Source organism: Pseudorca crassidens, chromosome 19, assembly GCF_039906515.1.
Source record: "Pseudorca crassidens isolate mPseCra1 chromosome 19, mPseCra1.hap1, whole genome shotgun sequence".
NCBI classification, from domain to species: domain Eukaryota; kingdom Metazoa; phylum Chordata; class Mammalia; order Artiodactyla; family Delphinidae; genus Pseudorca; species Pseudorca crassidens.
This window is the reverse complement of record NC_090314.1, coordinates 56,866,963-56,882,438: the sequence shown is the minus strand read 5'-3', so window position 1 is coordinate 56,882,438 and position 15,476 is coordinate 56,866,963. Positions and strand designations below refer to the sequence as shown.

Genomic DNA, 15,476 nt, shown 5'->3' with positions numbered 1-15,476 from the left:
ATGGCAACCAAAAAAAACAAGGCCAATGTCAAATTGAATGTATAGGACACAAGTAATCATTCTCTTCTTGTTAACCCACTTTGCTGGAGTGGACTTATGGTGGGTTTCGAAAGAATGAGTAGGATTCTGATGGATGTAAAAGGGAAGAAGGGGCATCCTGAGGGAGACTGTGATGACAATGAAGACGTGGAGAAAGAAACTGCAAGCATATTTGAAGAAAAATGAGGAGGTTAATTAGGATATAAATAAGAAAACTATAGACATCACCTCTATGCCAAGCCTCTCTCTTCTGTACTCATGCAACTTTTTATTCTTACTTCTACTACAATATGAGGGCATTATATTATGTTCTTAATATGTCTATCTCACTAACATAAACTCCTTTAGTGCAAAGATGATTTTATTTTCAAGTTTCCCCCAATGTCATAGCACAGTGCCTAACATACAGATGTGCAGTAAATGTATTTTGACTAAATTGTGTAAAAGTACATGTAAAATTTTACCACCCTTAATCAAATAATATAGCACAAAATTTACAATGCAAAATGATATTAAATGGTACTTCAAAATCTCAGTCTTAAAGCTACCAGAGCGGACTTCCCTGGTGGCGCAGAGGTTAAGAATCCGCCTCCCAATTCAGGGCACACGGGTTCGAGCCCTGGTCCGGGAAGATCCCACATGCCGCGGAGCAACAAAGCCCGTGCACCACAACCACTGAGCCTGCACTCTAGAGCCCATGAGCCACAACTACTGAGCCCACATGCTGCAACTACTGAAGCCTGCGTGACTAGAGCCCGTGCTCTGCAACAAGAGAAGCCACCGCAATGAGAAGCCCGCGCACCACAATGCAGAGTAGCCCCCGCTCGCTGCAACCAGAGAAAGCCCGAGTGCAGCAACGAAGACCCAACACAGCCAAAAATAAATAAATAAATTTATTAAAATAAAAAAGCTACCAGAGCACAAGTTATTAAAAAGAAGAAGTAATAGTCTGACCGAATCTATGAACTAGATCTTTTCCCTCGATTCATAATTATGCTTTAATTATCACTTACCCTTTCACATAAAAATCAAATGGGACACTCACACATTATGAGTAGAAATATAAATCGGTAAAAATTTTCCGGCAATATGGATACATTTATCAAGATCCTTCAAAATGTTCACACTTCCTGAACTGACTGCCTATTTCTATGCTACTCTATGCTAAAGAAATGATCAGAAATACGAAGAGGTATGAACAGAGATTCACGGGAACAATATTTTTAAACCTACAAAACTGGCTACGATATAAATAACCAACTTGGGGGAATAGGTAAATAAATTATGGTAGGCCTATATATTGAGTTATAATGCAACTAATAAAAATCACGTGTATGGAACATTTTTATAGGCATGGAGAAATACATACCATATAACGTTAGGCAAAAAAGCAGAATACAAAGTTGTATATACGATATGAGCAAACATGAAAAAAATGCATAGAAAGAGACTAGGAGAACAAAAATACTACTTGGTAGGCACACACATACAAATATATTTATGTACTAAAAACGTACTAAAAGGTACACATCAAAGTCATTTTTATGTTATGAATATTTTACCACCAAAAAATCTAATTAAAAATGTAACACTGAAAACAATTAATAATAACTAGAAAAAACAAAAACAAAAATCGGAGTCAACCACTAGCCATTCAATTGGGGAACAAGAGCAGACTGCGATTCATCCCTGCAATGGAATACTACTGAGCAGTATCTGTTAGGTGAGAGAATCTAGACACAAAAGGCTATGTTCTGAAAAAAGCAAAACTATAACAATGGAAATCAGAACAGTGATTGCCAACAGCTGGAATGTAACCCAGATCCTACAATACGGTTAAGTTTAAAAAAAAAAAGATTACCATAACTACTATTTTCAGCAGAAGCCTCCAATGTTATCTGCAATACTGTGAGACAAAATGGATAAAAAGATTGGCTCCTTTTAAATTTGAAAATTAAGTATCTTCTTGAGAACTCAATACAAGTTAAGAACTAGACTTTCTAGGTATACTTTCTGGTACAGCAGAGTAAGTAGGATAGTAAAAAAGCAAACCAAATTTGAAAATTCCACAGGGACTTGTACATATCTTGCGCACGATACTAACCTGTACCTCTGAAAATCTCCATGCCGTAAACCATGCTGCTGCTGGGATTCCTTAATAATCTGAAGAACTAGAGCCAAGATTAAGGAAAAGCTTACAGTGCCAAGAATCCAAATAACTCAAAACATTGATCTATATTAGTACTATTGGTCTACATCTGTATCAAATCACAGCACATTAAACATTTCTGAAATACTGAGTACATTAGTGAAATCTCTGGTAAGCATTTTCAATAGCTCTCTTATCATAGGACAGGACCAGGGCTAAGCATGTAGAAAAGTTGACTGCCTGAACTGTTACTACTTTCAAACTAAAAAAGGAGGGCATCATTAGCCATTGAGGATTAATGAGACCCAACAGCTAAAGCTGCTGGATTCTAAATACTGACTACATCTGGGGTGGTTCCCAGTGATTTACACCTGGACCCAATGTTTTACTCATTTTAGCAGATTCAGGTTATAAATGACGTGTACTACTCCTCTATTTGCATAACCTCCTACATCTGCCAAATCTGACTTTCCTTAACAGCTGTGATGCTGCATGTGCCTATGGTGAGCACATGCCAACCAAACCAGACCACAGTTTGCATTAAAATACTAGTTTTTCTTTTTTTAAAAAAAAAAGCCTTGAGCAAACTCTCCTTTTTAAGAACCTTAAAATATTTTAAGATTATGTCCCAAACTTCAGGAAGTCCAACGACCTTTGTCTACAATTTTAGTTTTCTTTTAAAGTTTCCTCAATGCTTCTTTACAGATGTATTTTAAAACACTGAACAATAAAAGGGCTATTTCAATAACTAAAAAGAGACAAACATATATAAGGTGTGCAGTAAAATCAAGGCGTTCTAACATCCATTTGAAAGGATACCGCCCGTTCAAAAAGTAAAACTTCAATCTCCTGAAAACTTCACTATATTAAGATGTCAAGCTAAATGTATTATTTCAGAAATTCACCTACATTTTCTCCACTACTTATTCATTTCAAAAAGCCACAAACTAATGTCATCAACACTCAACTGTGGTACACTCTGATGAAAACTAGAAACCGATTCATCTGAATGACTCTCAACAAGATAAAAGGTCTACAGACCTATTAAGAAAGCTATACAAGTAATGTTAACAACCTACAATGATTTATATTCAAAATGGGCAATAAGCTTTCCCTTACAACACGTAACTTTTGCCTCCATTTCCAAAGCATCAAACTGTAATTTTTATTATGCATTCCCCGACAGCTGTCAGACAGAAGTATTAGGCCAAAAGGTCAAGACTGCAGTTTCCTCTCCCCAGTTCAGTGGCCCCAGTTGCCAAGGCAGTAGTTCATCAGAGTGGCCAGTGTCAGCCCCATCACCAGCCCTCCAACTGGGCAACTGCGGGTAAACTGAAGAAAACTGCCCAATATTCCGGTGCCGCTTGAAAGAAGAGGACGTTCCCCAGACTGGAAGACAAAGAAGATGCGAGGAAAGGCCAGTCGAAAACCAGACCCTGAAACTCTGAAGTGCCAAAAAGTAGAAGCGAGAGAAACTGCAACCTTCGGCCTCTCCTGCCCAGGTCGTGCCGCAACCCGCCGCCTCTCCCGCCCCCGGCCCGCCAGATCGACACGTAGTCATTGCGAGTTAGGCCCGATTACTGTAGGATACTCTCCAAACTCAGGCTATCTCCGAATTCTTTGTTTGCCTTCGATCCAGCTGAAGGCCGTTCGTTTTCCTTATTTTCCTCTCCTCCGGCACCGCGTCCACCACCGCTACCGCCGCTGCTGCTACCACCGCCGCCTGCAGGAACCTGTTTCTCAGCAGCCATCTTGCCCCTGCGCCGCAGAGCAGGACGGGATAGAGAAGGCGGGACGACCGGGGAGAGAGAGAGAGAGCGGAGCCGGCTCGGATGGGCTGACGGGATACCGGCGGATTCCGCCGCCGACGGCCCTGCCCGCAGGCAGCGGCCACTTGTTGGAGTGCGCCTGCGCGTGGACTAGGCTTCCGGGTCTCAAACGGTGGTGGGCTAGGCTGAGGGCCCGGAAGCTCGCGGACGCCGTAACTGCTGAGGTCTCCTGGGGGCAATCCTACTTCGCATCCACCAAGGGTGGAGGATCCGGAGATGTCCCCCTCCCACACCTCCTGCATCCCTGCACAGGGGATCCGGCTCACGTCCCGCACACAGAGAGCGGGTGCAGTTGGCTAAGACCTTTGGATTTCGGAGTGTCTACCTCCCCGGGGGCTCCGGAGGTGGGGTTCCCACCCTACACAACGAAACACCACGCCTGGGAGGAACCGCCTCTGTCTGCGCTTTCCTTTGGAGCCGACCATAGTGCAGGGACTTTCCCTAATGGATGGGGATCGGTGCCTTTCCCTGGACTTCCGGTCGAGCAGTCCGCGGAGTGAGAAGTGCTGAAGCGAGGGATACCATGAATCTTTCCTCTGCAATATGGCACTGCGAGCTCTGGAGTCTGATCTCTGCAGCTCCAATTCTGCCTCTGCCATTACTGGTTGGGAGATGATGGGCAAATAATCTCCCTCATAAACCTTTTCCCTCATCTGTAAATGGGGATAACCAATTAGGGTGGTTATGAAGACTAAATTAAATGGTGTATTTTTAAAGTAAGTCTGCACTAATCATTAGGGAAATGCAAATCAAAACCACAATGAGTGATCACCTCACACCCATTAAGGTGGCTACTATTAAAAGGACAATAATAACAGAACATAACATGTATTGGTGGGGATGTGGAGAAGTTGTAACCTTGGTGCACTTTCGGTGCAAATATAAAATGGTACATCCACAGTGGAAGACAAAAGAATTGCCATATGATCCAGCAATTTCACTTCTGGGTATATATCCAAAAGGATTGAAAGCAGGGTCTTGAAGAGTTATTTGTACACCCACGTTTATAGTAGCATTATTCGCAATAGCCAAGAGATGGAAGCAACCCAGCGGCCCTCAGGGATAAGCAAAATATGGTCTGTCCATACAATGGAATATTATTCAGCCTTAAAAGGGAAGGAAATTCTGACACATGCTACAACATGATTGAAGCTTGGAAATATTGTGCTAAGTAAGCCAGTCGTGAAAAGATATGGTATGATTCCACTCATATAAGGTATCTAGTGTAGTCAAATTCATAGAAAGTAGAATGATTGGTTGCTGGGGGCTAAAGGCAGGGGAAATGGAGAGTTATTGTTTAATGGGTGTAGACTGTCAGTTTTGCAAGATCAAAAAGTTCTCGAGATTGGTTGCACACCAATGTGAATATACTTAACACTACTGAACTATACACTTAAAATGTTTAAGGTGGCAAACTGTGTTTTGTATATTTTACCAAAAATTAAAAATAATTTTTAAAAAAGTAAGTCTCCCAAATGTCTATCAACAAGTGAATTTGATAAACAAAATGCGATTATCATACAATGGAATATTATTTGGCCATAAAAAGGAATGAAGTACTGATACATGCTACATTGTGGATGAATCTTGAAATCATTAGGCTAAGTGAAAGAAGGTATACACAGAAGGCCACATATTGTATGATTCCATTTATATAAGATGTCCAGAATAGGCAAATCTATAGAGACAAAGAGTGGTTGTGTAGGGCTAGGGGTGGGAGGCAGGAACAAAAACATCCTAAAATTGATTGTGGTGATGGTTGCACAACTCTGTGAATATATTAAGAAACAAATGAACATTTTATATGGGTAAATTGTATGGTATGTGAATTATATTTCAATAAAGCTTTTTTTAAAAAAGTAAGTCAGATGATGTTAGTCCTCTAGTCAAAACTCTGCAATGGCTCCGCTTTTTAGTCAGATTAGAAGACTTCCTTGCAAGGGAAAAAAGTCCTACATGCTATGCCTCTCACCTTCTCTCGTGCCAATCTCCTTCTTGTTCATTCAGCTCAAGCCATACCACGCTCCTTGCTTAGGGACATGGGCACACTCCTGCTTTAGGGCCTTTGCGCTGGCTGTTCTATCTGGAATGCACTTCCCTTGGCTATCTGCTAGGCTAGCTCCTTCAACTCTTTGCTCAAATGTCACCTTCCTAATGAGGTCTGCTTGACCACCCCATTTTAAATTGCACCATCACCACCACTCCAGTACTCCCAATTCCCTCACCGTGATTTACTTTTCCTGCAAGTACTTAACTTGTAATTGATTAATAACTTGAGTTATATTTGTCTCTTCCCTGCCAGAAAGGAAGCTCATGAAGGGCCTTGGTCTTTGTAGAGCTCACTGGTAAATCCCAAGGACCTAGAACAGTGCCTGGAAAGGAGTAGGTGCTGTATAAACGTGTATTCAATAAATGAATGGCAAGCATCTCAGAAACATGAATGGTCATTATCTTCCTATTCAGTGAATAAGCAGGCAGGGCAGAGGTGTGAACGAGGCTTCCTTACCAAGAGGAGCAGGTAGCTGGGCTCCTGAGGCTGAGATCCTGGAGGGGAAAGTGGAAAAAGAATGTTTTTGACTAGGACTCAAGGAACAGGGCAAGGAAAGGGGAAGCAGAGGTCAAGCCACAGGAGGTAGTGATGTTCAAACCCAGTTTTAAAACTATACAGAAACAGTGATGATTCTGGGTCACGGGTGTTTGATGCCTAGTATGTCAAAATCAGAAACAAATATTTAAGTTGTTTTTTGCAACCTAAACACCCTCCTGGCTATCTAGGAAAATGCTCCTGATGCATGGTCCTCTGCTGTTTTGTATTTCCTTTAAGTTTCCCCTTGTTGGATATCTGAATAGGGTAAGGAGAAAAAGAAGAAGAGTTGGATTCATCCAGATTCTACCAACTGGCCTCAGGTCTCTCACACACATGTCATTCCATTCTCACCAGAGCCCTCTGAGAAGGTGTTATTAGCCCATATTGTAATATTGAGGAAACCGAGCCACGGCGCCAGGAACAGAGCCTGACACACAGCAGATGCTCAATAAATTTTTACCGGACTGAACTGGAGGGGGAGACGCTCAGTGAGGGAGAGAAGGGAATGAAATCCTTCCACCATCCCTACCGCTGTTCCTGGGAATTAGAAGTGGGAAGAGGCGTGGGGCACACGGCAGGGCCGTCCCACTCGCCATTTCTGGAAAACGGCAGCACTCTCATCCGCCTCCGCCCTTCATCACTCCCACCCCACGCTTTAGGGGCCACCTGCAACTCTCTCGAGGACGCTCCCCAGCCTGCCCCAGGAGGTCTGGCGCGCCCGCCAGGCTGCAGGGAAGTGCCGAGGCGCACGGGGTAGCGGGCGAGCGCTCCCGGCAGGCGGTCCCTCCACCACTCCGGCGTCTGCCCCGGAGGTCGGTTCGCTGCTCAGCCCGGCACAGCCCGGAGTCGGAGGCTGGAGCGCGCCGACGCCGGAGGGCCGAGGAACAGACACTGGCGCGGCCCTCCGCCCCAAGGGTGGGCAGCCTGTGCCTTGGCCGGGGCGCGCCGAGGCCACTGGACAGTCCTTCCCCCAGCGCGGCCGGCCGCCAGGGGGAACACCCCACCCTTCGGCTGCTCGCTCCTTCCCCTGCCCCCAGCGCACCCGCTTCTCCTGCCCCAGCCTCAGCGAGACTCACTCCGTCCGCAGCTCCACCGAGTCGCTCTGGGCGCTGCAGCGGCTGAAAACCGCCGGAGCTGCGCGCTCGCCAGGACGCAGACGGCTGCAGAAGTCGGGGCAGCCCCGGTGCAGCGGCACTATGAATGGCTCGGGTGGCCTGAACACCGAGGACACGAACGAGGCGGGCGGCCGGGGTAGCTGGCAGCCTCATCGTTCCCATGCTATTTGCGCTCATCTTCCTCGTGGGCACCATAGGCAACTCACTGGTGCTGGCCGTGCTGCTTCGTGGTGGCCAGGCGGTCAACACCACCAACCTGTTCATCCTCAACCTGGGCGTGGCCGACTTGTGTTTCATCGTGTGCTGCGTGCCCTTCCAGGCCACCATCTACACCCTGGACGACTGGGTGTTCGGCTCGCTGCTCTGCAAGGCGGTGCACTTCTTCATCTTCCTCACCATGCATGCCAGCAGCTTCACACTGGCTGCCGTCTCCCTGGACAGGTGAGCTGGCAGGCAGGCTGTGGCTGGAGAAGGGGGCTGGACTTGAGGGTCAAGGAGGGATGTGTGGAAAGTAGAAAAGAACACTAGGAAGGCAAGGGAAGCAGGAAGGAGTGAAAGACAAGCAGGCGTGTAAGAGGAAAAAGAAGAATAAGAATGGGGGACCTCCGTGTCTCTCTGTTCGGTACATCCTCAGGAGCTTCAGGCTGGAGACCTCAGCTCTCCAGCGCCGCTGACATCTGACAAAGCACAACGTTTCTGGGTGCAAAGGGTTTTCCCCCCGTGCTGGGTCTCCTTTGAAGCTCGACGCCCCTGGGAGGCTGGGATGGGAGGGATTACTGTGCCCAATTTACAGACCAAACCGAGTTTGTAAGTGATTTGCTCAGAGTTGCCCATCCAGTAATCCTGTGCGTGAAGCCACTGGCCTGTCTCCTGGCGTCAAACTCGGGCGCCTCCACCTCACTGGCCTCCAAGCCACAGTTTGCTCCGCACAGCCGACTCTGGTGCGGACTGCAGAATTTGGGTCCTTCGTGAGGGCCCATGCCAAACTCCGAGCAAGCATGGCCGAGGCTCCCTAGCTCGGTCCCACAACCTGACCAACAGGCCCGGGGGCAAGGGCAGGAGAGGAGCGGGCCCAAGGGTCCCCCTGGAAGCTGAAGCTTGAAAGGACACCTGGGGGATTCCTAGGGAGGGAATCCTGGTATCTCCCCAGCCCCCTCCGTCTCCACGTCCTCCCAACCTTCCCTGGACAGGCAGCGAGGTGAGGCCACATTCCCCATATACCTCCCAGGTCCACTGAATGCCAAGTGTGTTGGTTCCAAGAAGAGAGCACTGATGGGACCCATAGAACGTCGGCTTCTCTAAAGAATTCCCTCGCGGTACCTTGCCTGACAGTGTCTCCAGGCTGTCTCCTAGGGCCTCAAGGCGCCTGGGTCCTACCTCTCCGGGCACCGTCACTGGTGGGTAATCACAGCCTGCCGGAGCCCCAAAGTCGGTTTACTCTTCGGGGTGCCCTCCCGGGTGGAATCCGATTGTGGTCGTAGTCTCAGGAAGAGCAGATGAGTGGCCTTTCCTGCTGCCGGGTCCCGCCCCACGTGTAGGCGCGGCTGAGGGTGTCCGGGATGCTCTGTGTCGCCCTCCGGGCTTGTGCGGTATTACCGTGCGCTAGAGACATTCCTCGACAGTGAGCGTGGGGCTCGAGGTGGAGGGGTCCGGCCCTGCCTCCGCGAATCCGCCGGCACACCAGACGTCTCCCTTTCTGGCCCGACCCGCAGGTATCTGGCCATCCGCTACCCGCTGCACTCCCGCGAGCTGCGCACGCTTCGCAACGCCTTGGCGGTCATCGGGCTCATCTGGGGGCTGTCGCTGCTCTTTTCCGGGCCGTACCTGAGTTACTACCGCCAGTCACGGTTAGCCAACCTGACCGTGTGCCGCCCGGCGTGGAGCGCGCCTCGCCGCCGCGCCATGGACCTCTGCACGTTTGTCTTCAGCTACCTGCTGCCCGTGCTGGTGCTCGGCCTGACCTACGCGCGCACCCTGCGCTACCTCTGGCGAGCCGTCGACCCGGTGGCCGCCGGCTCGGGCGCCCGGCGCGCCAAACGCAAGTTGACGCGTATGATCGTCATCGTGGCCGCGCTCTTCTGCCTCTGTTGGATGCCTCACCACGCGCTTAACCTCTGCGTGTGGTTCGGCCGCTTCCCCCTTACGCGCGCTACCTACGCGCTGCGTATCGTCTCGCACCTCGTCTCCTACTCCAACTCCTGCGTCAATCCTATCGTTTACGCTCTCGTCTCCAAGCACTTCCGCAAGGGCTTCCGCAAGATCTGCGCGGGCCTGTTGCGCCGCGCCCCGCGCAGAGCCTCCGGCCGCGTGTGCGTCGCGGCCCAGGGCACCCACAGCGGCAGCGTGCTGGAGCGCGAGTCCACCGACGTAACGCACGTGAGCGAGGCAGCCGGGCCCTCTGCTCCTGCGCCGGCGCCTCTTAGCTGCCAGTCCTCGAGCTCGGTTCCCAGCCTGTCCTGGCGGGACCAAAAGGCTCCCAAAGCCACCTTGACAGTTAATGTGACCCGAAGGCACTTAGGGAGTACACTTGGGTGTTGAAAGATTGGAGTCAGAGGTCGGGGGATCGTGGAGGGAGTTTCATCTGTTAATAAAACACGCAATCCATTCCGCGGGCATTGGCGCGCCGTGTCTCCGCATATCTCGCGAGGCTCTACAACTTCACAGGGGCGCTCCGGCTAAATGAGGGCAGGGTGCCCTGCTCAGTTACAAGGAAAGAGGGCGGCCCGCACTGAAGGCGGCAGAGTTAAAGTCCGCGTAGAAATCCCTAACTGAGGCTGGGGAGCGCGGGACGACCGAAGGCTCTTTGCACGTGGCCATGCGGAAGCGCCAGGTGTATATAGATCGGGGAGCCAGCAGCCGCCGGTGAGCGCGACAAAGGCGGGCTGAGTGTTTAAGCGTGCTCGATAAACCGGTCGATGACAGACTTGGACACTATGTGTGTTCCTAGTAGCGTTCGTGCGCCTGCGGGTGGCGAGTCCTTGCCTGTTCCCGGCTCCCTGGGGTCCCTTGGAGCCATGCCAGCCAGAGCAGTGCCTACCCACCTTCAGCCTTTGGGCTTCCTTCCTTCACTGCAGCTATCTGGGATCTGGTCTCCAAGGGCTTGGTTTATCCTCAGGCCAGGAAAGTCACCCGCACACCCGTCAGTCCTGCTCTGGGGCGCACAGCAGCGGTTCTAAGGCACTGCTGGACCGGGGCAGGCTGAGAATCCCGCCCCGAGCTTTGGTCAGGAGCCAGCCTCTACCTGTCCCCAGGTTTGCCCCACTCCCGGAGTTCTTGAGCCAAGCTTTTTACATGAAATTAGTTCAGTGTTTGAGAAGAGGCAGGATAACCCAAGGGCGTGCCCACTTCAGGTCTTTGAGCACAGAGCACTTTGGTAAGGGTCTGGGTATTTAGCCAGGCGGTGCCTGCTGTGGAAACAGAGGCTGCACCTGGCCAGATTGGAAGGACAGTGTCAGAGAAAAGTGTGTGCGTGTTTGAGCAGGGCTCCCACGCTTCCCTGGTCTGCTTGATGGGTCCTGAGTGTGATGATTGGTTCCAGGTGGTGGAAATGGAGCAGGACCGGGAAGCATATAGGCAGGTGCCAGGTGGGCGGGGCTGGGTCCTGAGCTTTGTCTTCAGGTGTTTGCTGAACCTGGGGTGGGGGTGTGCCAAGTCCAAGGCTCCAGGGTTGGTGCGCAGAACAGCTGCCTCCAACCAACTGCCCAGTCGCGCAGAGAAGTGACTGAAGTGGAGGTCGTAGCTTGGCGCTGCTGCTCCATCCAGCCCCTCCGAGCAGCTGCTGCCAATGGCCCTGCGGCTCCTGCTCCATCTCACCTTCCTCGGGCTCGGAACCGCACTGTGGCTCCAGCGTGTCAGCGGTTGGCAGGTAGAAAGCGTAGGGTCTTGAGCTTTGGGATTTGGGCCCCAGGGCACTGGGTGACCTCGACCTCCATCCCTCAGACTGGTCATCCTTCTTCAACCTCAACTCAACCCCAGGAGGTTCAGGAAACCATCCAGATTCCGAACGGAAGCGCGCCCCTGCTCGTGGACGTGCAGGTGTTTGTGTCAAACGTGTTTAACGTGCTAAGTGTCCTCAGGCTGTGGAGAACTCGGGGGCCCAAGCGCTGAGCTAGGAATGGGACAGGACTCAGCCTAGTGAGTGCTGGGGTCTCCTTCCTTCTTGTCACGTAGCACCCACCCCCGAGGTGACCTGCTGCCCCCTCCCCCAGGACATCCTGCGGTACACAGTGTCCTCCACGATGCTGCTTCGACTGGTGAGCACCCACCACCAGTGTGGGGGCAGGGGGTGAGTAAGGGAGACCTCTGTAAGCCCAGCACAGAAGCACTGGCCTTCACCAACCTGCCAAGCCCAAGGGCGCATGTATACGGAGAGTGGGAGCCTTAGTAGCATCCTTGTGTCCCTAGTCCTGGCTGGACACTCGCCTGGCCACCGGCAGGGCAGAGTCACGCTGCCCTGGGACTCTCTCTGGACACCAGGACTCACTATCCGGGAGGTGTAAGTGAGGCGGGGGTTCTTGTCTCAGGAACTAGGCAGGCATAGCCCTCGCTATTCCCCATCTAGGGCCGGGAGGTCCTCTTAGTGAATATCCCCCTCCTGGTGGCCCTGCCAGACCACTGGCACAACTCCCATGCCTTATGGTGCCCCTTCTGGAACCCCGAGGGCAGTGGATGGCAGCTGGGCATATGCTGGGGTCTCCCCCTCCTCCCCCTTCTGAGGAGGAGCTGGGCCACTGGCTGTGGTACCTTTCCCTCTGCAGGCTCTGGGTGAACTGGCAGGGCCAGAGCCCACAAGCCCGAGTGGACCGGGATGGCCACATCGAGCTCTACCTGGTCCTCACCACGGAGACCAACTGTGACTTTGAGCTTTTCCACTTCCCCAGGGACCAGCGCCACTGCAGCCTCAGCTTCTTCGCTTTTGGCAACACTGGTGCTGACAGGACAGGAGCTGGGAGATGAAGGGAGAGGGGAGCCTCTGGCCTCCAGCGAACACCTGACACAGGGGTCCCGGCCCTGTGTTCACACCAGTCCACCCCCAGGCTTAGGGGAGCTGATCGTTCTGCTTTCACCGGGCACCTCCCACTCAAACAGCAGCCCCACCTCCTAGTCCTCCCCTGCTCTAGGCCGTAGCCCCCCTCCAGTCTTCTCTTCTCCCCCATCAGCTACCCCAGAGCAATGCCCCCAGCAGCCAGGGCCGAACTGCACACTTGTGTCAAGCCCAGAGGCTCAGGCTGCTGCTGGCTCATTCCTGGAAACATCCCGAAGGTGTAGCCACCCAGTGAATATCCCACAAGCCCAACAGGTGACATCCAACTCGGCGGCGAAGTTCCATCCTTCCCTACATCCCTCCCCTCTGGGAAATACCACAGCTGCCGCCCAATGAATCCTAATTATTTCAGGTGTGAGATGATATACTGGTGAATGAGTCTGTGACCACGTCCCCTCCATGAAGTGGTGCATTTATTTTTACAATGAAAACTCACCTGTGAATCTGATAAGGCCCTTCTAACTGGAGTAAACTTGGGGTCTTGCGAAATCCGGTTTGGAAAGCCCTTGTACAGACCAGTTTCCAAGTCTGCCCCCAGCAACCAACACAGGGCTCCAGCATCCCTGGGCTCCAGCTTGTCCCTGCCCCTACCCCCAAGAGAGATGCGGGGGCAGGGGTATTTCTAGTTCACTGTTCTCACCCCCACCCCTTCAGTGATGGAGCTGGAGTTCCAGGCCCATGTGATGAATGAGATGGTGAGTGTCAAGAGAGAATACGTAGTTCGGGATTTGAAAACCCAAGTCCCATCCCAGCAGCTGGTGCCCTGCTTCCAGGTGACGGTGACTTGGGAGGTGGCTGCCGAGGGCTGATGGGGGCATCGAGGATGCATAGCCAGAGGCCGTGACATCACCCTTCTACCGCCCACCCCTGCGCAACCCCCACTGGAAAGTCCCGACCTTCTTCCTTCCAGTTGTGCCTGCAGAACACAGCGCTAAAGGCCATCATAGCGCTCTCGGTACCCGGGGAGGCACTGCTGTTGGCTGACCTGTGCGGGGCGCTGCTGCCCCTCCGGACGGCGCGCGTTGCCTACAAGGTGACCCTGCTGCTGGGCTACCTCGTCTTCCACTCCTCCCTGGTTCAGGCCCTGCCCAGCTTCTCCTCCTGCAACCCGCTGCTCAGTAAGGCCCACACCCTCGCCTGGCCGGGGGCAGGACCACCTTGTGCTGGGCCCACCTCATTCTGCCCGCACCTGCTGTCGCCCCACCCCTGCCCACCTCCCCAGTTCACTACGTCACTGCCCTGCTGCTGCTGCTCTTCATCAGCACCACGGGAGACCGGGCTATTGTCCGGGCTGCTGGCCCACAGCAACCTCAGGGCTGAGAGCAGCCCCAGCCCGGTCCTGAGCAGGGAGCGGCACGACTGTGGGAACCCAGGGCCCAATCCTGAAGGTGGGCAGGGCCTGGGGCCCGTTCCTTGGGGGCTGCTGAGGAAAGAGGCCTAGGGGCAGAGCTGGTGGGCTGGGGTTGCGGGTTACCAGGCTGTTTAGAGGTTCCTGCATCCACTCTGCTGGCTCCACTGTCCTGGGTTCCATCACGGCTGCCCTTGGAAGCAGCAGGTCTGGAGCAGGGAGCAGGGTTAGCCTCCCTAAAGGCCCAGGTGACTTCAGACTCCCTGAGATAACCCTCTGCCTTGCAGAGCCTCTCTGTGGGACGTTTTTTCAACTCAAGATGACCTAGAATGGGCCAGACCCAAACACTCATTAGTTGTGACTCTAACGAAGGGAGAAATACAGACTGGCACCTCCTGGGACCCACCCTTCTGCTCCCGGCGAGTGTGCATGTCAGGTGAGCCCTGAAGTACACCTCCTTTTCCTGCCTCTCCCCACACAGAAGCCTCCAGAGGAGGAAAGGGGTCCAGGAGGAGCTGGGCTGAGCTGCTGACCACATCTTCTTCCTGGTGTACGTGGCAGGGGCGCTGTGTAGCCAGTTCATCTGCGCTGTGCTCCGGATGTGGGCGACATGCAAGTTGGACCCAGCCCCTGGTGAGGCTGCACCCCACGGCGGGTGGCCCAGGCTGTAAGGGGCAGGGCCTGGGGCTACAGACCTGAGGAGTTGGGCTGTGACAGGGTCTCAGGAAAGAGGAGGGAGGGAGGTCGACTCTCTTCCCTAAGCCTGGAGGACCCCAGGCCACCCTGAGCTCTCCCTTCTGTTAGCATGCAAGCAAAGAGTGTGGAATAAACCCATCATCCCAGTGCAAGGGTGCCTCAGGGGTCTGTCTTCACTGAGCTCAGCTGTTCACTTTTGTCAAAGTAGGTGGGGCCCATCTCATGCCCCCGACCCCAACTCTGCCCCATATCGTCTCACGACTGTTCACTGGTCACCCAGTCCCCACACGCAGCCTAACTGCTCCTCTGCAACCACTGCTGCTTGGCTCCAGGCACGGGGTTGTCAGAACTCCTTCTGTGAAGTCCTGCGGAGCGCTGGCCCCCAGAGGGCAGGGGACAGAGCACTACCGCTCCAGCCACCGGGGGGATGCCTCGGGGGCAGAACCCCCCAGACCGCAGGACTGCGGGGATGGGGAATGCGGTCTCTGCACTGAATCCGAGAGCGGGTCAACCCTGCTTGCCTTTCTCCAGGCCCTGTGGCTGCAGTGTGGCCAGCTCCTCCGAGCCCAACCCTCACGCCTGGGCTGAAGGGGGTTCTCCATCCCCAAGTCGGAGCTGGTCCGGGGGTGGGCCTGCTCTGCTCTCCTGCTCCTGTCCACACAAGGCGGC

General features: G+C 52.7%; 3 protein-coding genes across 4 annotated transcripts in view; 2 read left to right on the top strand and 1 right to left on the bottom strand.

Annotated features, from left to right (window-relative positions):
- The window catches only part of SRP68 (signal recognition particle 68), a 29,801-nt gene extending 25,821 nt beyond the window's left edge, over nt 1-3,980 (bottom strand). Inside the window, exons 1-2 of one of the 2 annotated variants that reach the window (XM_067715906.1) lie at nt 3,780-3,980; nt 2,144-2,210 (exon numbers count right to left, since the gene is read on the bottom strand). In XM_067715906.1, the coding sequence (XP_067572007.1) occupies nt 2,144-2,210; nt 3,780-3,939 (227 nt within the window). In that variant the 5' untranslated portion in view covers nt 3,940-3,980. The remainder of the gene's footprint in view (nt 1-2,143; nt 2,211-3,779) is intronic. The other variant, XM_067715905.1, reaches the window with a different exon arrangement.
- A 3,820-nt stretch (nt 3,981-7,800) lies between these two features.
- On the top strand, nt 7,801-10,257 carry GALR2 (galanin receptor 2). The gene is given in 3 exon segments (XM_067714241.1): nt 7,801-7,868; nt 7,870-8,160; nt 9,432-10,257. Coding segments are annotated over 3 exon segments (1,185 nt in total).
- A 277-nt stretch (nt 10,258-10,534) lies between these two features.
- On the top strand, nt 10,535-14,782 carry ZACN (zinc activated ion channel). The gene is given in 11 exon segments (XM_067714240.1): nt 10,535-10,581; nt 11,482-11,593; nt 11,928-11,991; nt 12,124-12,214; nt 12,477-12,646; nt 13,418-13,542; nt 13,674-13,881; nt 13,986-14,032; nt 14,034-14,151; nt 14,593-14,634; nt 14,637-14,782. Coding segments are annotated over 11 exon segments (1,170 nt in total).
- Nucleotides 14,783-15,476: the final 694 nt, after the last annotated feature.